The sequence below is a fragment of the Chenopodium album genome, chromosome 11 (assembly GCF_948465745.1).
Source record: "Chenopodium album chromosome 11, dcCheAlbu1.1, whole genome shotgun sequence".
Taxonomy (NCBI): Eukaryota; Viridiplantae; Streptophyta; class Magnoliopsida; order Caryophyllales; family Amaranthaceae; genus Chenopodium; species Chenopodium album.
This window is the reverse complement of record NC_137844.1, coordinates 1989274-2017147: the sequence shown is the minus strand read 5'-3', so window position 1 is coordinate 2017147 and position 27874 is coordinate 1989274. Positions and strand designations below refer to the sequence as shown.

Genomic DNA, 27874 nt, shown 5'->3' with positions numbered 1-27874 from the left:
GCATGCATGTGTACTAATAAGCTTGCAACTACGTACGTTAATGCTTCTTTGTACTACTCTAATTAAAGGTTAAGGAAAATATATAAGTCTGAACTCCAACACGTATTCATGTAAAGTATAGGAGTACATAAATACAAAGTATATACTTCGTACTATATATTAGTACAATTCGGAAAGAATAATACTACTACTAGTTAACCAAGCATGCTCGGTGGAGTTGATGGAGAACTCAGCTTGTAAGTTGTAACTTGAAGGTCACAAGTTCGAGCTCATCAACTACAAAATGCTTAGGAGTAGGGGGATTCATTCCCTTACCTCTCCCCTCTACAGTTTTTTTTGAGTGCCACTAAGCAGTTGCCTATGGTGACGCATGCAGGATTTGTAGACCACGTTGAGCGTTGATGGTAGCAAGTTTAATTTCTAGCTTTAGGGTTAGTGCTAAATGATCGAGCTCAATTTTCTTCAAGCTTAACTTAGTAGTGTCAAAATACCACTCGACAAATACTTGTATCGAACCCTCAAATTGACCGTCTTATAATAAAATTAACATATACCCACGTTACGCAAGACTTATTGACTACACTAATCCTATTTATTTTATTTTTTGTCAAATATTATAAACAAATTTCCAAAAGTCAACTGATCAAATTTATCCAATCTTATCCTGCCATATACACTCTCACAAGTACAAGACCCAGCAGCCTGCCACATGTCACAATCTCAGCAACTATGTCCTAAAATTTCCCCATTAAATACTAAAAACACCCATAATTAATTAATAAAAAGACCCATAATTAATTAATAAATTCCTCATCTTTAAAAATTAAAACCAAGATAAGACACATTCTTAGTTTCAATCAAACAAATTTCTCCAGAAATCAAAAAAACCGCAAATTCCATTTCCCCTGTTTTCTCACTACATCATTTCCAGAAATCGAGGAGAGAGAAATCGAAGAAGAAGGGTTTGGAAAAAGCTTGAATTGCAATAAAAAATGGCGGATTCATCAAAAATCCCCCAAATTGATGAAACCCTAACTTTAATTCCAACCCTTCCAAACGATCTCTCTGCTTTGATCCTCTCTTTCATACCATACCCTTTTCATGGCAGATTGAAATCAATCTGTAAATCATGGCGTAATTTCTACTCATCAAAAACCCCATTTTCTCTTCGCCATAATCATCTTCCTCTTTCTTCACTCTCTCACCTCCTCTGTCTTTTTCCAGAAGACCCTTCTCTTTCTTCCCCTTATCTCTTTGACCCGACCCATTTAGCTTGGGCCCAACTTCCTCCCATGCCCATTAACCCGCATGTTTACTCTCTCTCTAACTTTGCTTCTCTTGCTATTGGGCCGAATTTGTATGTGTTGGGCGGGTCACTGTTTGATACCCGGTCTTTCCCGATTGATCGGCCCATTGCTTCTGCGTCTGTTTTCCGGTTCGATATGGCGGTTGGGATGTGGGTCCCACTCGCACCCATGATCACCCCACGTGGGTCCCTTGCGGCGGCGGCGGTGGCGGGTGGGAGGATTGTGGTGGCGGGAGGTGGGTCAAGGCATGCGATGTTCGGGGCAGCCGGGTCTCGGGTCGGATTTTCTGAAGTGTATGATGTTGAGAGGGATGAGTGGGCTGTTGGAAAAATACCTGTTGATTCCATGAATAATAATAGACAAATCAAGAACTTCCCTTGGAGCAAATTCGATCGCCATACTCGAAACATAGACCTGTCCTCCTTCTGTTGTGCCGTGGTTTGGAACCCACTGACTTAGAAGCGAAATACGCCACCACCGGTACAGGTTTTCTGATGACGCACGCCCCCCAAGTTTTACACAACGACCTTTGCAATTCGTGTACCCGAATCAAAGGTTGGAATTGCTCAAGAACTGTTCAGATCTCAAAGGGTGGGTTTGTGTTTCTGTGTTTTGGTTATTTTCAATAATGAAATTAACGTATATTGATTTTGGGGTATGAGGGTATTTATATGAATATAATGGAGTAAAGAACAAGCCAAGAAATTAGGTCTTTTAGCCCACGCAAGCCCACCGCCCAAAAGCAAACTGATCGACCGAGCTCTCGCTCGCAGTCGAGCGAGCTATCGCTCGGCCTAGCAGAGAGCAACTGCGGCAGCGAGCTAGCGTGCGAGCTATCGCTCGAGCTCTCGCTCGCCCCTGTCGCAAGCACATGGCCAGCGAGCTATAGCTCTCTCGTATCCGAGCTATAGCTCGGCCTTGCAGCGACCACGAGCAGCAGCGAGCTATAGCTCTCTATTACCCGAGCTATAGCTCGGCCTTGCCAAAGCTATCTATCCTTGCTAGAGCTATAGCTTGCACTTATCACTCCCTCGTTAACTCCTCCTACACTCACTTAGAAAATCTCCGATTTGCATTACTAGAATCGCAATTACTCCAACAATCCCCCACTAATGCAAAACGGACAGAAGATCATGAAACCTGAACAGTAAATGAAATTCTTAGTACTTAAATGCTAGTATCCGAAGATTTGAACTAACACATTAGTGCACAAGGTTTTCAACACTTCCGTAGTGAATATCCTAAGATTTGAATTCCTAGGAGCGAAGAAGGGACCTTGTAAACACATACCTTGACTTTAGAGCTTAAGCAATTCCGCAAATCTTGGCTACACTTGGGATCTCATGAGTACTTCAGAAGGATCACGCCCAATCCTCCCTTGAAGAGCGCCACTCTTCGTACCCACGTAGGTGTTCTCAGCATTCCCAGCAAATCCAAGGACTATTCATGCAGACATGTGAACCTTCACATGCACCTTGCAAATCCAAGGACTATTTATGCAATGGAACTAAACATTAAGAACATTTAAGTTCAACCTCCATCAGTCAACAGTGCACCATCTAACCGCAGCTCAACGAGCTTTCAAGCAAGATGCACTCAACAGTGCACCATCTAGCCGCAGCTTAACGAGCTTTCGGGCAAGATGCACTCATCTTCGGTGTCTCTATCGGTCCCTGCTCAAGTAGTATCTGGGCTAATAGTTCCTGATCACTTAAGATCACTATAACTCCCTACTCTTGAGCGACTGGGCTAGAGCCATTAAGAGCTACGCTCAACCTATCTCTTCGGTACCTTTCACTGCACATTCCCTACTCAAACAGTTTTAGAGCTGACAGTCCAGGTCACTTAAGACCACCATCACTCCTCACTCTTGATTACCGGGATAAAGGTATTAAGAGTATGCTCAACCTCTACGTCGGCGTCATTATCAGTCCTATTCAAAGAATATCTGGACAAATGACATTAAGAGCCACACTCAGCCTGTCTCTGAATCACCTGGTCAAAAAACCACTCAAAAGAGTTAGATTCAACATACACCAACAGTGTAAAACAACAATGAGTCAACCAAACTAGGCTCCAGACTCAATTAGAACAAAAGTTCAAGTTAAAAGCACATCGGTGCATCCATGTAAACTGTCTTATCTGACCACCCAACCTGGGTCATGGACACTAAAACTCAACCTGTTAATATCAAGCAATAGGTCTAGCAAGGCATCTCATAACCATAAAAATTAGAGGGTTACCGAACCAGATACCTCAATTGCGTAGACTCATTATCTGACACTTCGTCACTGGAATGAAAAACCACATGGGAGTTTTAAAACACCATTTCCTTAGACGACCAAGCACTTACTTGTGCTCCATCCTTTTTTTAAGGAACTGCTTGACTCTTCCTGCTTTTACATACTCTCACCAGAATACCATTTCCACAAGCTCTGTCTTACTAGGTAACTACCTTCGTAGTTCCTATCAACACACACAAAGACACTTGAGAAAATAATGTAGAGAACTTGAGGATCAACTTGCCCCCACAACGGACAAACTTCCATAGTTCACTTTGCAATAACTTATATTCTTGACACTTATCATCCCTAAATAGCAATGATCTTTGCTTCCTACCGGATAGTGCGTCACACTTGCTTTGCAATTAACTCAAACAAAGTACAACCCATCAACCTGTAAAACATACACTGGCAGGGTAATCATAAGCTTTGTTATTTACTTAACCTTTGTCCACTGCATCACTCCAACTCCAACAACGATTGGACAATGCTATCTAGACAAATTAAGTGAACGAACAAATTCCTTTCTGCAAAGCTACATCATGTCAAGAATAAAATCTTAAACCAAAATATTTGCAAATCATTAGCATATTGAATCAAACATCAAAGCTAATTCACACCCAATAAATCTGGTTTTTAACATGATCAACATATTCATCATATTAAATTCTCTACATAGTGAGAATGAGTTCGATACATACCTTGGTCGATTCAATGATCTTACCATCCAGAATCTCACCACTCATCTCATCATTTCGTACTTTCATCTTGGCATAGATTAAATTAAGACACTTGACCCCCACATGACTTGTCTAGTCCACTCACCACATTAACCACAAAAGTTAATTTAATATATGAAGGTTATTCCTCATACCTTGAGTTGTCTCATATGATTGTATCAACAACAAACCCTATGATCATTAGTCAATCATGCTAGGAAGCTTACACAACCTTACTGCAAAACAGACAAACTCATAACACAGGTGAGTAACAAAATTGGGTCAATACCAAACTTACATGTATATTGTTAAAATACAATATCTTACCTTCAACCTCCTTTCAATGTAAACAAACACCCTTCAATTTCTTTGAAAGAAACTTACTACTGAAAGACATATCATGGCAAGGCAAGACATAAACCTCAAGCACATAAAACTCAACAAGAGCTTACTTTCAAACTAACATGCTTCTTCTCTTCAAAACTAGTTCAGGTAGCATTTAACATGGTCTATTTACATGGTTCCGGATTCCTATCCACCATTACTAGAATACCAAGAATTCAATCCATCTAAACCTTTCAAGAAGAAAGTAAACATAAGACGGAACTCAACTAGTTCAAGTCTTAACCATTATGCTAACCTGAGTTGATCCACACTTCAACTACTTGGCCAGACTAAAGCTTAGAGACAAAAGCATCGACATGATCAACCAAGGTTAATAAGTTAATACATGATATACATTGTACTTGAGAAACTTCACATACATCAACCGTTAAATTAAAGTCATAGAGACTTACATACATAGCTCATAGTTCAACTTATACGTCACCCACACATATACATACTGGTCACACATGCCATATGAAATGTACTTTACTGAATAAACTTCATAGCTAGAAAACCCTCACATCATACACCTTGTGAAAATAAAACTTGACCCTGTCAACGTTTCAGGGAAGACAACTACAACTTGGGTGAACAACACAACTATAAGGCTAACCCCACATAGCAAAAACACAGTATATATAAGCTATAATTAAGACAAAGAAACTTACTTTCTATTCTTACCTTATGTGGAGTTCATAACATTTAGACTAGCATAACTTTACTAGTCCTTGTCAAATCATACCTTTCACTTCTGCTATCAAGCATGGAGAAAACCCGGCCACTTCTAGACATGAGGTAATCAAATAAGTTGAGAAGGAACTTAGCTTGTTCAACCCTTACGGCCTACGACATCTATGTGACATTGATCACTCTTGACTGGTGTCCGCTACTCGCATGGCCACACATCTCAAACTTCTTGTTACACACTCTACCAAACTTGGCACGAGCTACCCGCAGACTTCCTCAAGATTACCCATTGCATCTGTTGATTAGCACATGAACTCACAAATTTCTTCAATCATAACATGTCTGACACTAGTCCATTTTATTCCTTGCTATAATTAAATAGCGAAGCCATATGTAATGCCATTTGATTTGATACTCCAACCGTACTTTAGGTAATACCAAATAAATAATAAGCTCCTTGAATTGCACCGCTTCCACCGACCCTTCAATGGAAATTTCCGGTTTTTCCCTTTTAATTCATGCTGACATAAAGTCCACTAGATTGGTAGTCTCAGATGATAAAGAATTAAACTTCCTTAAATTTACGTCGAACAAACACAAGATCAAATCTTTGAGAAACGCATGACCCGTCTTGATCTTAATCGCAAGAGTCTCTAATTAAAACTAATTTTATACAAATAGAATCGGACTTCCATTATAAATTCCATCACGATACCGGAGATACACAAATAATATTCCGTTGACCAAATTTTATAGTCTTCATGAATTAGGGTTCTTGAATATCGTCAAATATAGACAATCTTCAAATTCAAGAAATCAACAGTATAATTAAATACTATTTCGCTTCTAAATTGTTGGAAAAAATACCTGTTGATTCCATGAATAATAATAGACAAATCAAGAACTTCCCTTGGAGCAAATTCGATCGCCATACTCGAAACATAGACCTGTCCTCCTTCTGTTGTGCCGTGGTTTGGAACCCACTGACTTAGAAGCGAAATACGCCACCACCGGTACAGGTTTTCCGATGACGCACGCCCCCCAAGTTTTACACAACGACCTTTGCAATTCGTGTACCCGAATCAAAGGTTGGAATTGCTCAAGAACTGTTCAGATCTCAAAGGGTGGGTTTGTGTTTCTGTGTTTTGGTTATTTTCAATAATGAAATTAACGTATATTGATTTTGGGGTATGAGGGTATTTATATGAATATAATGGAGTAAAGAACAAGCCAAGAAATTAGGTCTTTTAGCCCACGCAAGCCCACCGCCCAAAAGCAAACTGATCGACCGAGCTCTCGCTCGCAGTCGAGCGAGCTATCGCTCGGCCTAGCAGAGAGCAACTGCGGCAGCGAGCTAGCGTGCGAGCTATCGCTCGAGCTCTCGCTCGCCCCTGTCGCAAGCACATGGCCAGCGAGCTATAGCTCTCTCGTATCCGAGCTATAGCTCGGCCTTGCAGCGACCACGAGCAGCAGCGAGCTATAGCTCTCTATTACCCGAGCTATAGCTCGGCCTTGCCAAAGCTATCTATCCTTGCTAGAGCTATAGCTTGCACTTATCACTCCCTCGTTAACTCCTCCTACACTCACTTAGAAAATCTCCGATTTGCATTACTAGAATCGCAATTACTCCAACATGGGCTCCACTTGCTGACCTTCCCGGGTCACGGGCCGGGTGTGTTGGGTTTAGTGTGGGTGGTGGGAGGGAGTTTTGGGTGATGGGCGGGTACGGCGAGGCGAGGACGATTAATGGTGTTTTGCCGGTGGATGAGTATTATAAGGATGTGGTGGTGTTGGAATTGGAGAATGGTGGTGGTGGAACGGAGGCGGGGGCGGGGCGGTGGAGGGAGGTTGGGGATATGTGGGGGGATGAGGAGAGAGCTAGGCTTGGAAAGGTTGTGGTGATTGATGATGAGGAGGAGGGAGGTAAGAAATTGCCTAGGGTGTTTATGCTTGATGGGAATGACATTCTCAGGTGAAATTTCATCATCTTTATTACAAATTTTTAAAATTTATTTACTCTATTTGATAGTAGTTTCTAAAGTTGATTATTTGTTTGCATTGTTAATTAAGTGTACAACAATTGGTGATGATTAATTGTGTATGTTTAGTGTAATAAGAGTGTGGCAGTTTGCTAATGCTTTGTTTGGAGGATTATGTTAAAGTAATTGCTTTATTCTTTTGTTAATTTGAGTCTTTAGAATGTTTGAAGGACTATGAGTATAGGAAAGTGTTGCGCGTGCCTTTGGCCAGCTTTAGATACTGGGTTGGTTGCAAGGAAAGGTACTGCCAAGAAGTTGATTTCGTTAGAATGTTTTGTCAAGTTTTAGGGTAAGGCATAATCTTCTCATCAATTGTCAAGCAATATAAATACAATGCAGTGCTAGGAAGTCTACCTGCGTTAGATTTCTAGCTTTAGCCTAAATTGACTCCGCTGCATTAGGTAAACCTTCCTAATACAACTCTAATTTTCACCCCGTAAGTGGAGTTATCTAGACATACCAAATGTCCAAATGTAAGATATGTTTCCTAATATGTTTAATATATTATTGTGGGCTCGATTGGTTATGTAGGTTAAATTAGCCATCCTTTTGGATTCTTGTAGATAAGAATAGTATATTACTCATTTTGAGTATTTGTTACATTGTTGATTCCTTGCTGCTATGAGCATCTTGAATCAAATTGAATGGGTGTGCTTGGTCTTTATGTCGATGCTGTGCCTGATGTGAAGTGTGCTAAATCTGCTAATGCTTTGTTTGGAGCATTATATTAAGTAATTGCTTTATTCTCTTGTTTGTTGGAGTCTTTAGAATGTCTGAACGACTATTAGTATAGAACGGTGTTGCGCCTGCCTTTGGCCATTTTTAGATGTTAAGTTGGTTGCTTGAAAGATCTCAACTAGAAGTTGATTTTGTTAGAATGTTTTATCAAGTTTTAGGGTAAGGCAGTATAATTACGATGCAATGTTAGAAAATCTACCTGCCTTGGCCTTCTAGCTTAAACCTAAATCGACTCCACAGCATGAGGTTAACTTATCTAACACAACTCTAATTTATACTCCGCATGCAAAGCTATCTAGGTATACCAAATGTAAGATGTAATTCCTAATATGTTTTCATTATTAATATGTTATTGTGGGCATGGTTGGTTATGTAGAGTGAATTAGCCATCCTTTTGTGTTCTTGTCGGTAAGAATAGTAGATCACCCATTTTGAGTAGTTTTATCTGTCATATTGTTGATTCCTTGCTGCTATGAGCATCTTAAATCAAATTGAATTGGTGTGCTTGGTCTTTTTGTCGATGCTGTGCCTAATGTGAAGTGTTCTACATGAAGTTTTAGTTCAATTTGTTGGGGATGGAGTGTGTTGCTACGAATGTTCAAGTTAAATCTATTAGATGATACCTGTCTTGTTGTTTTATGTATATTGTGTGCTTAGAACTCTAGAAGTTTGTTTTGGAGTGTTGCCTTGTCAGATTAGGGAGGACTTAGAGGAGTGATATTGACAGAGAAAAGGGCTTTTCCTGATTTTTAGTAATGGTGATTATGTGATTGCATTGTAATTTAGGATTGTGAATGGATCAGTTGTTTGTGTGTAGAGTAATAGTGCTAAACCGTTTGGATTAGGATTAGGATAGGGGAATGACAATGGATGTGTTACTGTGTCAAAACTAAAATATTTCTGTAAATAAAACTTGGGAATGAAATGTTTTGGGAGAGATTAGTTGAGCACTTGAGCTTGTTATTACATTTGCATGGTTTCTTACACTGATGTGAGTGATGTCATGTTTGACTGTGCAGTAAGACTGTGCAACTGCAACTGCATTTATTGAGGATTACTAAGCAAATGCTTTTTTTCTGTTGTTGACTGGAGTCATAGTATATTTGAAGAGTTATGATTATCTAGTTGTGGTGCATGAATATGTGTGGGTTTGGCCACCGATGAAGGTTGTTTAGAAGGAAAGAGTTTGTGAAAATTTGATTTATCAGAATGTTTGCATTGTTATTGTGGGTACATTTGTTTATTTAGATTAAATTAGCCATCTTTTGACCAAATTACCTGTTCTGAGTAGTTCTATCCTCTATTTCTTGTGTGTATTATGCGTATTTTAAATTAAGTGAGGCATATACTTGTTCTTTTTAATTATGCCATGACTTATTTTAAAGTTTCTCACATGAAATCTTAACAGATTCTTATCAATAATGAAAATCAGCTGCCAATAAGCTCAAATTTTGATTTACAAAAAGTGTTGTGATAATCAGCAGGAAAGTTGTCAAGAAGTCTGATCTGTATTCTTGGATTAGAGATGAGTCTGGTTTGACCTAGAATAGGTTTTGCTGATTATTTTGTATCTGCTTTTTTTTTTTGGAGTACAGAATTCTGTTTTGTGGCTCTGTTTCTTTGTTCAGATGTATCCCTTCAAACTTTTGAAGTGCTTCTACTGTTGCTAGTGCCTATTACATATATGATGATGCTTGCTAGTGTTGCAATGTGCATTTTATGCACTATTGAAGTTGGCGACGCATTAAAATGATATTGCTCAAGGCTTTTCTTGTGATATTTAAACGACGCAAAATCATGATTTTTATGCCATTTTGTCGTCAAATTTAAGTGTAAAGCTTCTAGTTTAGGCTATTTATGTGATTTATCTTTATGTAGAATCTTCCCGTGTCTATTGCTTTCATGATCGTCTTTGAATTAATTTCCATTTATGATATTGAAGTCAAATCATGATTCCTCGTAGCATGCATTTTCCAGTATGTTCTTAGGTAGATTTCTGGTGGTGTAGATTATTCATCTGCCTAATAAAAATCCCCAGAAACATCCTTTGCTGGTACATTTTATATGACCTTATGGCCTGGTGTTCCTTGGTTGCTTTAGATGACAGAATAGGTACTACTTCAATTTGTGCAGTGTTTTTCCTTAAATGAATTTCTAATGCGTTGAATAAAATGTGGGTGTTTGTTTTTCATTTTGAGGTGTGTTTGGAGATTTGGCCACAAAGCCCGTGTATAAGACCTCGCTGAACCTGTGAGTAACTTAGCAAACCTCACATCTTCCTGCCGCTTCAAAGAGTACATGAACTTTAGTAAAGCATCTTATGTTTGCGAACACCTTTTCAGCAAGTTATGAAGCCTTAGTAGTTACTCGGAGAACCTTAGAAGTTAGAAAGCAAAAGCCTAGAGAAGGTTTTTTTTTATTATTTTTTTTTATTTTATTTTTTTTATTATTTTTTTTTTTATTATTTTTAACTTTACAGTTAGTGCCTCTTGTGTCCTGTCCCTTCAGTTGTATTCTGAACCTTTTCTGATGTAGAGTAATACTTCTACTTCTAACTGAAAAGGGCAAATAATGCTGGACATGGAATGCTACAAATAACTGGCAATCATGGCACAGAACAGAAACTATTTGTCTTTCCTTTTCAAACAAATTGATTTTGTTGATTCATAATTTGTCAAGTATAATTGAACATTTTCATGATTTACAGGAAGATGTTATTACAGAGTATATGTTTGTGTGACATAAATGATTATTTATATTTTCTTGTGTGATTCCATTTTGTACTGGAAAATGTTACAGATATAACATGGCATCAAATCGGTGGTTAAAAGAATCAACTGTTCCAAGAAAAACTCAGGATGGATCACCATTTGGCTTCGTAGCTCTTCGAGGAGAGCTCCATGTGATCTCCCTCCTCCAGGGAGTTGAATTGTCAGCAATCCGAAGATCAAGGCATCGCAGAAGGGGCACTATCCTGTTCATGCAAATTTATGACCCCAGAAAAATGTCATGGAGATCTCTCATTACCAGGACACCTTTCCAATTTCCGCTAGATTTCAAAACTGCAGTTATGTGCACAGTTCGTGTGTAGTCTACATTTACATTACTCATATAAATTGAATTTGTGCGACAGTATAGTCAACAAGCAAATCCATTGCTATGTATATATATATAGTTCACTGATTTATATAACTTTGTACCATTAGTGTGTTCATTAGTTCATACATGTCATTGTACAGTTTTCATGAGATTGGAATATAATATTCTTAAATTAATATATTGTGTGACTTAGCCTTTTAGAATATTGTTTTAAAAGGCAGATTAAAATGCAAAACTTTTTCATGCTCGATTGGTACGTACTGCTTGAAATTACTCGAGTCTTTCACCATCGTCTACCTTGATTACTCATCTCTGTAAAAAACTTATTCTCGGAGATAGTTTTCACGCAAGTTAGGCTCCAATTTATTGTCTTTTTGTGTTAGAATTAATAAATGTGACAACTAAGGGCTTGTTTGGCATTGTTTTTTGTGACAACTAGATTTGAAAAACGGATTTAGTAAAATTGTAAGTTAATATTATTGCTTTTTTGTTTTGGATTATCAAAATTAGGTGAAATTAATTTTGTTCTCTATCATATCCTTTTATCCAAAAAAATTTAATAATAAAAAAAATAGAAAAAAAAATTATCTCCATTGAAAAATAAACAGTGAAAGAACAACACATAAAATCTCTTATTAACAACACAAGGGAATTGAAGAAACTACAACACTTGATGATGGAGCATGTACCATAGAGGGCACATTACCATAAACAACATAAGGGATGCCCAATACATCTCTTACTACCTTATACGGCGGAGCTTGTATCCTCGAAAATGGACTACGACCATAGGAGCGTCAGGAAGATACATTGTATTATGATGACGCATATGAACAGCCTCTTGAATATCAGTAGCATTACTTATTTGGGATGGAGATAGGCCGTAGAGTATCCCTTCAAACTTTGTGTAGTCTTGAAAATTTTCGAAGCGAGAGTTGGAACAATCCCATTCAAAGAACTTGCTTAGAAGTTGAGCCGTTGCTAAGCTATCCGACCCTGCATGATGACGCTTTCCGAGTAGTTTAAACCCAACCATTTGAGTCACTTTCCCCAATCCTAACACATCTTCACTCAAAGGACCCAAGTAGTTCTCATAGTGCTTAACCATTGCTTTTAGATCGTAAAACCTTCCAAAAACCCTCTTAACTAGTTCAAGAAATTGGTCTTTCGTACTTGGTATCGACAATCCGAGCACACTACTAATCAAGAACGCTAAGTCGTACATACCATGAAATGTAACCCACTTGATTTTTCCATGGAATTTTTCCACAATGTTACGAAATCCAACTTTGAATTTGTGAAATATACTCGTGGTTTCGCCTTGAACGTACGTCCGAGGATCACATAGATTGAACTGCCAACAACCACCTATCTTCCCTTCATCATCACATAGACTTAACCCGAATTGAAACAACTTGCATGCAATTGCCGGTGTTGTACTTCATATCTTCGTACCTCATCAACTCGGTTGCACCTCGTGGTGTAACGCATAAGAACGGAGTGTATCCCGTATCAATACAAACATTGTTGTATAATGCTAATAAATCAGTCAGATTTTTCATCTCTTCATCGTAGTTATTCAATCGTACTTGAATGATTGATAATGTTGAATCCATGACTTTAACTCTTCTCTCTTCTCTCTTCTCTTGCTCTATTTGTGTTTTGTGTTTTTGGGTGAAGTATTATCTTTGCTTCAATGTAATGATGCGTATATATTGAATTTATGCTGCTAGTATACACTTCCGTGCACCCTAAGTAAAAAATAATCAAATCATGATTATTAGTTTTGGAAATTATATCAAGTTAAAGATAATCCGTGAAATTTTTGGAAATTAAATCAAATTAAGATATTATTTCCCTACATTTATGCTATTATATTCGATTCTAACGCGTGTATATATTTGTGATGGGTTAAGTAAGTTTTCCAAAAAAAAAAAAGATAATCCTTCTCATTATTTTACATTACCTTAACCTTTTCCTTTTCAATACTCCGTACAATATTTTTACAATTTGTTGTACACATTAAATATTATATCAAGCTTCCACAATTTTACGATATGAATTTTACCACGAATAAGAAGAAATTGTTACGTTATTAAAGATGATAATTTAATAGCTCCATCCATCCATTTACATTTTTAATTAGTTTTTCAAATAAAGTGTACTATATATACTACTCTATATTCATAAATGTACCTATGTTCATAGAACTTAACATTGTCCATTTTTGTCCATCTTTTTCCCATATTCCGGTTTATTTGCAAACTATTTTACTATCTTACTCTTATTTCCTACAGTTTTTACACGTTTTCGTTGATTTTTTTTTTTTTTTTTTTTGTTTTTTTTTTTGTTTTTTTTTGTTTTCTCTTTCAAACAGTGAAACACCCACCTTTTTACACTATTTTTCTTATTTATTCACCTTTCTGTTATACCAACTTACCATATCGGTACTCTCTTTCCAATTGCCTTTAATATATTTGCAAAGAGTAAATGTTATGGTAATAAGAACTTTAATTTGAAAACAAATGAAAGTAGTAGATATATGTACTCCATAAGAAATTTCATATTCATGTAGATATAAAGATTGTTTTATTTAGAAGTCATACACATATAAATTCATAATATATTATTAAGCTACCATGAATAAATAAGTACGAGTATTGCACAACCTTACAATGGATCAATGCACAATATTTACTGTGTACGGAGTATATGATATAAGTTGAGATTATTCATGTCATAGTTTCCCTTTTGTAACTTTTCTTCATCAGTGACACGTAGTATAAGATAAGATCATAAGAAATTACAAAAACTTTTATATACATCCGTTTAACACATAATAGTAGTTGAAACATAACTTGAATTACATGATAGATACCCACAGTATTATGGTGATTAAAAGTAGTTCCTGGACAACATAACCAAGAAATCCTTAGAAATAGCCTCCATTTTTCTCCAGGCCAGTCTTGAATCCTCCCCATCTAGGATGATACATTATGGCATTCTTACAAAAAAAGCAGCAGCCATACATATCGGTTTTAGCCTCTGCATTAACAAACATCAGATGTTTGAAAGTCCATGAGCAAACATAAACATATATGGCAGTGGTGGTACAAGACATTAAACAAGGTACAGACCTAAGATATCCTTTTCTGGACCCAAGCATTGGCAAGTGGTAACACGGCGAATCCCAATGCCAGTTAAGGTGAGTTCAGCAAAAAACAGCTCAACTGGAGCATCGGCGACATCTTTCTTCTTAGCAGTGAAGTTGATATGGTGGATACAGCCTCTTGCAACACCAATAGAATTCAAGTAAGCAGTATCAGACTCCACAAGCTTATAATTTCTTTTCTGGCCAAGACAACAAAGATTAAGCAAAGTCATCAAACAATAATAGAAAACCAAAAACCATAACAACAAAACTAACCGCGCGTTCATTATAGAACTCCAAGGCTAGCTTTGCATACGGCCTCACTTCAACATAAAAATCATTTTTTGTGCACTCCCTTTTGCCCAATTTAGACCTTCGACTGTCAGAATTCAAACTACAAAACAATAACATGTTCGTTTGTGTCAATAAACACATAAAATCAAGCCGGATTCACAAAACCTGATTTGCCAATGCGAATTGGGGGAAGGACGAAGGAGAGGGAGGGATCTATTTTCCGTACCTTTCTTTTCCCTTCCTTTCATCCTTTTTTGCAAAAATTTAACTCTAAAAATCACTCAACAATTAGAGAATCAAAGACTAACATCCTGCCATAATATAAGTGGGGAGCTTCCTTCTGAAAAATAAAAGCCAGGACCTAAAGATACTCTCGTACTTGCTCTTTATTAAAAAAATAACTTGTGCAAGTTTTTATGTAATCAAGTGTTGATATAAAAAAAAATAAAATAAAAATGTTGATATAGTAGTGAGTAGTGACATAGCCATTCTCATTCAAAGTGTTGGTATTGACATAGCAATTCAGCCCATTCTCACGATTCGACAAGGTAACAAACTAACAATAACAAATCTAAGATGATGATATCTAATTTCTAAAGGATATGTGGATCAGTGTGTGACTGTTCGAATCAAGTAAAACACACAATTGTTACAATTCAAAAAAACACATATAAAACCAAAATCAAATTTAAACTTGACAAATACTTTTTGGGTTTCAAAATCCCCCAAAATAAATGATTTATCAGGCTAAACCTGAATTCAATCAACTAATCAATCAACTTTATCCTTTATTTTTTTTGATAATATAAAATTCAAGCAATTTAAAAACCCTAGATGAGATCGATTGAATTATTTGAATAAAGTTAAAAACAAAAAAAGTTAGAATACCTGGATGGGACAACCCTAGAACGCAAACGCTTGGAGTTGTCAGAAGCAGAACGCAAACAGTAACCACCGCGACCTTCGCGAAATACCGTCGACATCTTTTTCCTTTTCTCTCTTTTTGTTTTTTCTACAATGTGCCCTTTCTTTTTGAGATTTCCACACTATAAACCTAAAAATACATTTAGTTTCTTCACCGTAATCTTATCATTATTCCCCTTTTAAAAAAAAAAAAAATCTTATCACTATTCCGCCGTTAAAAAATTTCGTTAGTGGGGTCCATTCTTCACTTAATAATATTTTTTTATCGATTTGCGTATTGGAAATTGTTTCGTTAAAGGTTTATGGGGCTATTTTCGGTCTTAAGGATCCATATTGAGCTCAAATTTGGCAAAAAAATAACGTAAACGCCTTGTTGGATAAGCATTAAAACACTCTTGAAAATTGTATAAAATTTGAAATTCATCACAAAAACGATTTGACAGTTCAGGTTCGGTTCGGTTTGAAATTAGTTCGTTATTAAATCGGGTTGGTTTGAAATCGGTTTAAGTGTCTCGCGGGTCGGTTGCAGTTCGGTTTAAATAGTTATTGGTTCGATTCGGTTTCAGTTTTTTCTTGAGCGGTTTTAATTCGGTTCGGGTTGTAAACAGTTCGGTAGTAAACGGTTCGGTGAAGACGGGTTGCGGTTTGTTAACGGTTCGGCGTAAACGGTTTTTATCCGGGTTCAAACAATTTCGAGTTGGGAACGGTTTCGGGTTAGAAACAGTTTGGTTCTTTTTCGGTTCAGTTTATAACTAGTTAGGTTCTTTTTTGATTCAGTTTATAACTAGTTTGGTTCTTTTTCGGTTTAGTTTATAACTAGTTCGGTTCTTTTCTGTTCAGTTTATAACTAGTTCAGTTCTTTTTCGGTTCAGTTTATAATAATGCTCAATCGGCAGTAAACATGTGTGCACAATTAAATTTCATTTAAAACACCTTTTAACTTGATTTTAATATTCTCTTTATAGTAAGTAGTTTGTAGCCGATTCTTTTATAAGCGATCCGTTTCATAAACGATTCGGTTTGCAAGCGGTTCGGTTTATATACAGTTCGGTGCAAACGGGTTGCGGGTTGTTAACGATTCAGTGTAAATGGTTTTTATCCCACTTCAAATGGTTTCAGGTTGAAAGCGGTTTCGGGTTAGAAACAGTTCGGTTCTTTTCCGGTTCGGTTTGCTTTCAGTCCGGTTTAGAACTGGTTCGGTTCATTAACGGGTTCGCTTCTTATATGGTGTAACGTTATTTGGATCAGTTCAATTTCGGGTTCATTCACATACGGTTCGGGTCGGTTTTCGATTTGAAAAAAGGTTTTTAATCGGTACGGTTCTCATTTGGGTCGGTTTGTTTCGGGCAGTTAAACGAGTTTCGGTTTGAAATTTGACAGCCTGATCAAGTCGAGCCCGGCCCAATTTAGGGTGGCTTTTGGGCAGATTTTTTCGGCCCAAAATTGGGTCGGGTCCGGCCCTGCCCAAAAAAATAAAAAATTTGGGCGAGCTTGGGAAATCAATTTTATGCAATTTTAGTTTTTTTTTTGGCCTAGCCCGAAAAGCCCGCATGGCCCGGGTAGTTTGGGCACACATATTCTAGCCCGACCCGAGGAATAGACTTACTTTTTTGCTCTCGGCCCGACCCACCCATTGATAACCTCTAGCTTATATATAGTCCTAGCCTCCTAGGGGCTATTATAGCATTACCCTAAAAAAACATATAGTAGTACACATTTATTCAAAAAGAATTTGTTTTTAAAAAAAAAAAATTGATTTTATTAATCCCACCTTTAGGCGATTCACTGTGAAGAATCCTAACTTTTAATTACTATTTAATAATCCCACCTTTATTGGTCTTTTGTGACCGATAACTTGTAAATTAGGTACTTTAAAAAATAAATAAATTAGGTAACTTGTCACTTTTTTTTTGAAAGATGACACATGTCACTTAGTGACTGGTCAAAAATAAAAATAAAAAACTTACAATGAGAATGCCTATAAATTTTTACCCTTTTTAATCGTGTTTGATGCAATCGTTAACACTTTCAATGAGAATGGCTATGTATTTTTACCCTGCCGAATCGTGTTTGATGCAATCGTAAACACTTTCATTGAGGATGACTATGTATTTTTACCCTGTCGAATCGTGTTTGATGCAAGTTAACCCTTTGATTGAGAATGACTATGTATTTTTACCCTGTCGAATCGTACTGTTTGATGCAAGTTAACTCTTTCTATGAGAATGGCTATGTGGCACTTCTGCTAACCATACTCTCATCTCAACATAATATCTACGTATTATTACTAGCTGGACAATTGACATCTCTTTAAACTTGAGAAAAAGAAATTACTCACGTTGTTATTTGTGTGTCTAATATTAATTATAAGCATTATCAATTATACACTTGTAAATAGATTAGACACAATTATTAGGTTGTGCATGGCTTTAAAATTAGGCCCTAAACTCTTTTACGACACAACAAATCAAACATTGAAATCAATTCAATATGAATAAAAATAAGTTGTGTGCTAGTTTAATAATTTTCCTTGCCTTTGTAATGGTGGGTGAATCAGTTCCGCTCTCAAACATCATGGAGTTTGATGAGCTTGCAAAAGTACTCATTGAAGGTGGTGGTGGTGGTAGTGGCCACGACACGGTTGATGATGTTGGCAATCGCCTCAGTGGCCTTGTTTGCAGAAAATTTTGCCGAGACCTTGGTGAATCTTGTGGGTTTGGCAAAGGGGTCTGTTGCTCGGACTCAACCTGCTATGATGGTGCTTGCAAAAGATTGTGCAAAGCCAAAGGTGAAGCTTGTGGGTTTGGCAAGGGGGTCTGTTGCTCGAGCTTACATTGCTTTGATGGTGTTTGCAAAAAAACGTGCAAAGACAAAGGTGTAGCTTGTGGGATTGGCAAGGGGGTCTGTTGCTCTGGCTTACATTGCATTGATGGTGCTTGCAAAAAAACGTGCAAAGACGAAGGTCAAGCTTGTGGGTTTGGCAAGGGGGTCTGTTGCTCGGGCACTAGATGTGATGGGACAGATGGGTAATGTATGTTCAACAAAACCTTTTATCTCACTACATACGAAGTATATATCATCTATATGCATGTATTGTTGTGAACGTATATGTATTATGTAGCGTTCATGACTTCTAAATAAATTAGTGTTTCTATGTGTATGCATTATTGTATTGTTGCTCTGCATCAAAATAAATTATTGTATTGCTACTATATATATGGCCAATATATATATATATATATGGGTTCGTACATGATTTCTAAATAAAATAAAATCTATTGTTGTGTAAATCTCTAAGTGGGTGTTTTACATACTATTATCGGGTGTGTTAATTTATTATGGTTAATGAACATCTCTCATGAACTCTATCGTTGCCCTCAATTTCCATAATTACTACTTCTCCGTAGCTTCCAACACTACTAAAATTCGGTCAAATTGCGACCGTTTTTCTACGACCGTCATGAAACGGTTGCAAAATATAAAATTTGCAACCGTCTTGAACGCAGTCGCAAAATTACGACCGTTTTGCCGGTTTAAACCATCGCAAGGTTATTTCAACATTTTAAAATAATTCGAAATTTTAAAAACCTTTTGCAACCATTTTGGCGGTTGCAAAAGCTTTTTTTTTTTTTTAAAAAAAAAAAATTGGTATAAAAGGTCACCCAATTCACTCTAACCCTAAATTAGTCAAGCTACTCTCTCTTTCTTCTCTCTCCTCTCTTCTTTTTCCTTTCTCTTTCCTCCTCCTCCATCTTCACCGCCTCTCCTCCTCCCTTTGTTCTCTTTTAGTTTATCATTCTTTCTGTGTTCTTGTTCGAATTATCGCAAGAAATCGGACAAAGTTTTAAAATTAATTAGATCGGAAATCGCACTAGAAAAATCGGAAATTCGTTCATCGACACTAACCTTCAACCGTCACCACCATGACCTCCACTGTCACAAGCACGAGTCCACTGCCACATTTTCCATCGTCACAAGCTCATGGTTGAACAATTTAATAGTTTTAAGGTCAAATTCGACCATGAAAAGTCTAGATCTATATTTTTCATGGTCAAATTTGGCCTTATTATTATTTATTTATTTATTAATTATTATTATTTATTTATTTTGTTTATTATTATTATTATTATTATTATTATTATTATTATTATTATTATTATTATTATATCTCAAAAACAAAAGTCATACAACCTACAATAAATTAGTGGGAAGTCGAGATACAATCTGGACCTCACTCCTCTAGCTATAGCAAGCCTACCCTAGTGAATATATGAGCTGTAGCACGAGCACCAATGTCTTGCGTCGTCGAGAACCTCTGAATCCGCTTGAGCAACGCAGCAGCCTCCTTCTCTAATTCCCATCTAAACTTCTAAACTTTGAAAAATTTGACGTTTACAACCACTTGAAGAATCATTTTGATTATTGCTACCCATCTAAACTTTTATTTTATTTTACTACCATTTTTGCTACCGTTTAATGGAATTTGTTACTATTTCCGTTAATGGGCCCCTCCTTATTAATTTATGATAAATGACAAACTTTATACCCTTACATATACTACGAATATGTTATGTATGTCGATTGAGTAGAGAGAAACTTTAAGCTATTCCGTGCCTTAAATTTTAATGTCGTATAATATAACAACTTAATTTATTACAATTAATTACTTCATTTGTCTCTTATTTTTTGATCCAAATAGAGTGAATCTATAAAAGATAACTGAATTATGTGATTCATTTCATTGTAAAACATGACTTTTGAGAAAATCATTCTATAATTTGTTAAAAAGAATAATAATTCCACATTTGATCGGTTTGTTCTTAATAATCTTACTTTTTGATTATTATCTAATAATATAATCGCACCTTAAATAATAACCTGTCCTAATTTTAAGACAATGGCTGATGGCCTGGGGGAATGACCTAGAATTCATCACGGCCCACAAATAAGATAAGATTTTTTTGATTAGGTTATTGTTTTAACATCATACAAAATAACAATGATTTACGACAATGGAGTGATGGACTGATGTGAAATGGTCTATAATTCACTACGTACGGCCCACAAATAAGATAAGAAGTCAAATTTGTTAATATAAAGAGGTTGGTAGAAATGGAGATATACAATTATACACATGATTTATGCTTGATATATCAAATTTGTTGACAATGACTTTAAACCCAAACATGTGTGAGTAATTAATTACAGGGAATTAAAGAAAGAGAAGATGTCTATGATACTCTATTGTTATTAGGGATGGCAATGGATCGGATGTGGGTCGGGTGATGCTTCATCCGCCTCCATCCGCCAAAAATCAATCCATCACCCAACCCATCCATTACCTAATTTTCCTTCATCCACATCCGATCCATCCGTCATCCATGGATGAATCGGGTGGATCGGGTGATAATTCGGGTGAAACATATATATAAATACAACTTTGCACATTAATAATTAAAATTGAGATTTGAAAAAAAATGATCAATTAATTAAAACTTTTATACATCCTTCTAATACTCGTTCCTTTTTACTAAATTAAAAACAAATGTCAATTCCTAACACTACAATAGACATTAATTTATTAAAAAAAATATTTATTTTTATTCTTTTATATATAAATTTAACGGATGGATGGATGGGTCGGGTGATGGACCGGGTGATGGGTTGGATGTATCATCATCCGTATCCGACCCGATCCGTCACCCAACCCATCCATCATCCATCCGTCATCCGCTTAAGTTCGGGTTTTCATCCATATATTTGGATCGGGTGGATGGTTATCCATCGGGTTTGGATGATATTGCCACCCCTAATTGTTATTAACTTATTACCATAATAGTGTCAGAGGTCGTACGTAAATGAGTACTTGTGTAAATCTTTCAAGGAGTGTATTTTATTTTGAAATATTCAGCAGCGTTGCTGGTTGGATACTTACGGTGACAAATGTTTGATTGTTTAGTTGAGGTGTTGACATATCAATGAGTATTACCAATTAATTGTTGGTGTAGTGGTGACTGAAACTATATTTGATAAGGAATTAAAAAGGACCCGTGTTCGATTCCCCACAACAATAATTGGGAGGGGAATGAAATCTAACCATCCAAAACTAATCCCCGAATCTGGATTAGTCCAAGGGGTAAACGGTTTGAAATATCAAAAAAAAAATAAACATATAAATGAATATTTAATAATAAGAAATAAAGATAGTAATATTTTAATTGAAAGTGAAAGCTTTGCATGAGAGGAGAGCACCGAGAAAATACAAGTTAATCTTTTTGATAAACAAAAAAAACATATCAAGGGCTATTTTGGACATTTGAAACACTTTAAAAATTAAAGGGTAAGACTGTATTTTTGGCATGGCTGACATGGATACACTGCCATGTCACAAAACGTTGTCTACTCAACGTTCATTTGTCCCATTGAAGTCCTCCTTCCTCCATCCTTCATTGTTTTTTCCTCAAAGATAGCCATGGGAGACAAAAGGGTTAAAAACAGAAGCTCTGCAAACCATTGATAACTTGTTATTTGATATGATTTTAGGGTGATTTTGATGCCTTGTTTACTCGATATATTGGCATTTTGGCTCACTTCTATCCTATTTTCATTCAATTTTTGTGTATCCCTTGCTTCACAGGTTGTTAGTGTTTTTGTTGAGATTGTAGGTCTAAAAACGATCATTTGAGGCATATGGATGATAAACCAAGGATAGAAGTCGTGACAATGGAGCAAAATCAAGGAAAATGTGAAGAGAAGGGCCTAGAAGACCCTGCACGGACGTGCCATGTCCTGCACGGCCGTGCAGGACAGTCCCAGCCAAACCAAGCTACTGCCCGATTTGGCACGGACGTGCAAGGCTTCAGCACGTCCGTGCATCTCAGCCAGCACGTCCGTGCCATAAACTGCACGGCCGTGCGGTTAGCCTGGCCAAAACTGAGCTACTGCCCGAATCTGCACGTCCGTGCTTAGGGTGGCACGTCCGTGCCACCTTGGCTGCACGTCCGTGCCACCCCTGGCACGTCCGTGCGCACCTGCAGAAAATCCCGACTCTTGTTTTCTCCGTCCTTTTTATTTGAGGGTTATATAAATACCCCCTTAGACTCTATTGTACGGCAATCCAAGTTTTCAGAGCTTCCTGTTAGTTTGTAGTATTAGAAACATAAATACTCTCAAATCATTAGTTAGATTTCAATTATTAGTTTGGAATTCTCAATCTCAATCATTGTAGAAGACAAGTTCCTCCATTGTTATTCAATTTCAAGCTTCAATTAGTAATTTCTCCAACCTTTTTTTCTACTTAATTTCTGATTTCATTTGCTTTTGCATGTCATTTAAATCTTCTTAAGTTCTTGGTAATTTGTTATTGGATGATAGTTATTTCAATCGTTAACCACTTTTCCCCAATTATTGAAGTAGTTAGAACCCTAATTGTTGATTGCATGTTGATAAATATGAGTTGTGAGTAGTCTTCTTGCTAGGGGTTGGGTAAAGCTCAACCTTTTGGGTTAGTTATGCAAATATGGGAGAAACATTGATGTTTGTATTGCAATTAAATTGATTATATGAGATTGTTTGTTAGTTCTTCATGATAGGATTAGCTACCCTTGACTTAGGAGCTTGATAGCATGATATGCCTAATTTGACATGGAAGTGTAAATTGAGTATGTCATTACTTAATTATTGTAATTTGATTATGTATCATCTATTGCTAGACTAATGAGGAATCTAAGTTTAGTAGTGTGAGTTGTTTTCTTATTGCATGAGGTTGATTTTACATATAGTCCTTGCTATAGCTTGTCTATTTTACTCCCGTTTGCCTAATTGCCTTGGTTGAGTGGATCCCATTCCCTAGTGTCTTTAATCCATTGATTTAGAACCATAGTTTGTTTGTCTACTTGACGAAACCCAATTCACCATTGACTTCGAATTAGCTTAAGTGTTAAGATCTTTAGTAACCATATCCCGTTCCTTGTGGACCGAACTCTTACTTGTCATTATGCTTGGTTTGTAAGGTGTTTGTTAATAAATGTGTTTTATTGAGTGTGGAATGAGCGACCGTTCTAACGCCCCATCAACCATAAATTTATTCCAAGTTCTTCCCAAATTGGTTGTCTAATATCTTGATTACACTAATTTTTTTTTTCTAAATTTTGTTTTTAATTTAAGTTCTTGTTATCAGATTATTGGAAATTGAGGGAATTTGGTAAAAACTTACAGTATTGTTTAATCGCATTCTTGTGATCTGTTCTTGTTATAAATTGATGCTTCCTACTCCTCCTTGTTATTCCTTCCCGATCTCCAGTAATTTCAACACCATATTCAAACATCAAGCTCAAAGGTAACTCTAATGGAGGACATGGTCACCCCTACCCTTTGGGGTTGACCATGCCCTTAATTTCACCCTTCATTAATAAGGTTTTTGTTTAATTTGGCGGCGAAGCCGCCGGAGATAGTGGTGTCGTTGGTAGTATTGATGGTGGAAGATGGTGTCAATGGAAGGTGGACACAGTGAAGACAACGAAAATGGTCGGTGGAAGGTTGACACAGTGAAGATGGCAAAAATGGTGTCGGTAGAAGATGGGTGGAAATGGAGGAAGGAAGAAGGAGCTTCATGAGTTCATGGTACACCGTTAGCTAACCAACAAACAGAGTTACTATCATATGTCCAGCACAACACATCCAACTAACAATGCATCATATGTCAACAAGTCAAATCTGATGTGTACAATTAAACTGTTCCTTTTTATTATAAATTTGCCATTAGATAAACAAAAAATGTTTATCAAATAGATGAATGGGGGCTCCCCCGAGAAAATATATGACATATAAACTTTCATTCTTAGCATTTTAAAAATTATTTAATGTAACAATTTATATCAGTTTGTCATACATAATTACATATACATTGAGAAAAAAATAAATAAATAAATGATAGAAAATTAAAAACATGATTGAGAGGGACACCATTCCTTTATTTTCTACTAGTTTTGTGCCCCATGCGATGTCCGGGTTGTTTATAGACTTTTAAGATAAAATGATATTATAATTTAATTGGATTGAAAATAGAATTCTAAATTAACCCTCTTTTTTTTTTTGCTACAAAGTCTATTTATATTTATCCTACGTGATACGACACTTGGTGAAAAGTTAAAACGCTATATGATGTTGTGTTGTGGCCTAGTTATAAATTTATTATTTGGTATTTTATCGAAAATAAAACTCTAAACTAACCATCTTATTCTAAAATTCTATCCTAATTTGATTGAAAATGGAATTTTTAACTAACTTTTTTTTATCTTATGAAATCTATTTAAATCTTTCCAAGATGGCGCGGCACTTGGCGAAAAGTTGGAATGCCAAGTGTCGCTATTTCGTGACCTGGCTAAAAGTTTAGCTTTATATATTAGTTATATGATACGCACGAAGTCATGAGTCATTATATGTCTCCTTTTAGTGAGCATTTTGGCGGTGGACTTAGTATCCCTTTCATTATGTTTTTTTGGGGAGGTTTCGTATTCAATTCTAACTAGCCTTTTGGCCCGTTCAATACACGGGTTATTACTTGGGGTTAATTATATGAAATAATTGCTTTATTTCTAAAACTTAAAGGAAAAAAAGACTGAGGATGGTAAAACTGTGAAAGAAGATGAAGAAATTTATTTAGATATATATATACATGAAAATTGTGAAATATGAAAAGATATATTAGTTTAAATTATATTTAAAGTCTAGGAAATGAAAAGATTATTTTTATTATAATTCATATGTTTATGTAATAAGTACTAATTAATTGAACTTTATTATATTATGGTGGAAATGGAACACTTCATTTTCCTACTTGAATATAAATATTAAGGGAGGTGACATGTGTTATATGGGATATTGAGTGACTTATGATGCCATGTGTCATATAAAAAAATTGTGGTTTATGTTTTTAAATACTAAGTATAGAAGTATAGATAGATATAGATATAGATATAGATATAGATATAGATGTTAAATAATTCATCCGTATTTTAATAAGTGTAACAACTCGAGAGGTTGTGATGAGTATGTATGTCTTGAACTGTTTTCACAAATCCTCTTGTCTTTGGCGGAGATTGATCTTTATGAATATATTTCTAACCGTTTTTCCTCAAAAAAAAAAAAAAAAACCGATATATAGTTTTAGACAATTTAATTGACTTAAATATAATAAGAGATAAGACAGGTAGATGACTATCAAAAAAATTATAAATGAAAAATAATAGGGTTAATATTTTTTTTTTTTTTACACATGGTTAATAATTTATTAAAAAGTAATGAATATGAGAGGAAATAAATAATGAAAAAAAAGTAACAGTAGATTTGGGTGACCATGAAAAAAGAAAAATATAATATTTTAATTTATAATGTATTTTTTCGCCAAAAGAAATTTAACACTTAATAAAGTAAAACACGGACGCATTTGATGAATGTAACACTTACTAAACACCAAGGTGTTGTGGAATCAAACCCTGTTAGAGACACTTTTAGTTTGGGGATTCCCTTACCTTTCTCCTCCACTCTCAAAGTGCCTAGTCTGCTAACGCAGACAAGCTGTGAGAGATAAGAGAAAGGAAGGAGGAAAGGGAATCCCGATGGTGGAGATAGAAGCAGGGGTTGTCGGTCTGTCGGAGGTGGTGTGAACGGAAATGGTGTGGAGGCATATGGTGGTGCATTCATGGAGGTGGAAACGGAATAAGATGAAGAAGAAAGGAAAAAAATTTGGGGGGGGGGGGGAGCGAGGGAGGGGAAGGGAAAAAATAGTTTTTTATTTAAAAATTTAAAAGTTTTTTTAAAAAAAAAAATTGGAAAAATATATTTTTGGACAAATGAAAAATTGATACGTGGTAGGTGACCTATTGTTTTAGGTTAAGTGACCTGTTTGACAAATGCATAAAGTTTAAATTGTTGTTGAATAATCAAAAGGTCAGATTAATAAAATAAGAGGTAGCTTAGGTTACTCAATTTTAATAACAAATACTCAATTGGCAATTTTGTTACTTGTAAATATTAGTATTGAAATTTGAGCATGGTAGTGCTTCCTTCTTCATCACTTTCTTCTTCTTCCTTCTTCACTTGTCTGCAAGAGTATAACAATGATGGAATAATTCACCTAACACCACAACATAGATCGTACTACTTACACCGCAACAAACTCTAACCCCAACGAACACACCACTTTTGGCGATAAACTTCTGGTGGCTTTGCCGCCGAATTTACCGAAAAATCCTAAGAAAAATATGTAAATTAAGGGCATCATTAACCCTAAGTGTTCCCTCCATTGTTGAAAAATTGCTCAACCTGAGTAATGAAGATCTCAGTTTCTCCTTCTCATTAGTTTTTCCTCACCTTAACTCCATTTTCTTTAATTTAACCTAGACCTGACTAATTTGCCCCCATTTTAACTAGTGAAATGACATCCATGTCTTTTGAATAACATAGATTGTTACTCAAATTGTGTAACTTGAATCATCAATACATATACCTATACTAAAGGCGAAACCAGAAATGACATTTGTCATAACCTGGTTAAAAATTTTCCCTCCAAAAGGTGTTTATTTATTTATTTATATATTTTATATATTATTTTTTTTCCCAAAGCTTCTTAGAGAAGTATTTAATTTAATACGGAGTACTTACTTTACAATAATATTTCTTTTCTATTTGGCAAGTATATTCATTTTTACACATTCAACAAAGATTTATTTATTTATTTATTTATTTATTTTATGACGGGAACAAAGTCATATAATACAATAATGTAATCTTTTCTATAACTTTGTAATGTAATCCATAGTTATTTTCATTAGTCGTGTATGTATTTTTTCCTCCGTTTTCTTTAATGATTTTAAAAAATCGTAATTACAGAACTTTCATCCTATTTTGTAATTTGATATTATTTTTTACAGTAAAATAATTGTATTAAACTAATGATAAATATTGAAATTACCGTGCATGGCACGTGATCTAACCTAGTTTGTTCATAAAATAAGATCGTACAAACATTAGATTAGATTATTTAAATCAATTTTTTCTAATAAAATAGAACTAACGATATAATGAATTTGGAAATCTTAATGAGTAGGCCTATTCACGGATCGGATATCCGACCCGAAATGTGATTTCGGATCGGATATCCGAAGACTCGGATATCAAAAATTGATATCCAAATCCGATTTGAAAAATTCGGATATCCGATATTCGAATATCCAAAATTTTCAGA

The 27874-nt window shown here is 35.9% G+C and overlaps 2 protein-coding genes across 2 annotated transcripts; one reads left to right on the top strand and one right to left on the bottom strand.

Moving 5' to 3' along the window:
- Nucleotides 1-853: 853 nt before the first annotated feature.
- On the top strand, nt 854-11434 carry LOC145568187 (F-box/kelch-repeat protein OR23-like). Its single transcript, XM_081627627.1, has 3 exons — nt 854-1621; nt 6998-7354; nt 10959-11434. Exons 1-3 carry the CDS (start codon nt 993-995, stop codon nt 11248-11250), a joined length of 1278 nt encoding a protein of 425 aa, XP_081483753.1. The 5' UTR covers nt 854-992; the 3' UTR covers nt 11251-11434.
- A 2697-nt stretch (nt 11435-14131) lies between these two features.
- Nucleotides 14132-15760, bottom strand: LOC145568185 (uncharacterized). The gene is made up of 4 exons (XM_081627626.1): nt 15592-15760; nt 14686-14803; nt 14396-14609; nt 14132-14303 (listed from the first exon to the last, which is right to left on the bottom strand). Exons 1-4 carry the CDS (start codon nt 15684-15686, stop codon nt 14191-14193), a joined length of 540 nt encoding a protein of 179 aa, XP_081483752.1. The 5' UTR covers nt 15687-15760; the 3' UTR covers nt 14132-14190.
- Between the last annotated feature and the right edge of the window lie 12114 nt (nt 15761-27874).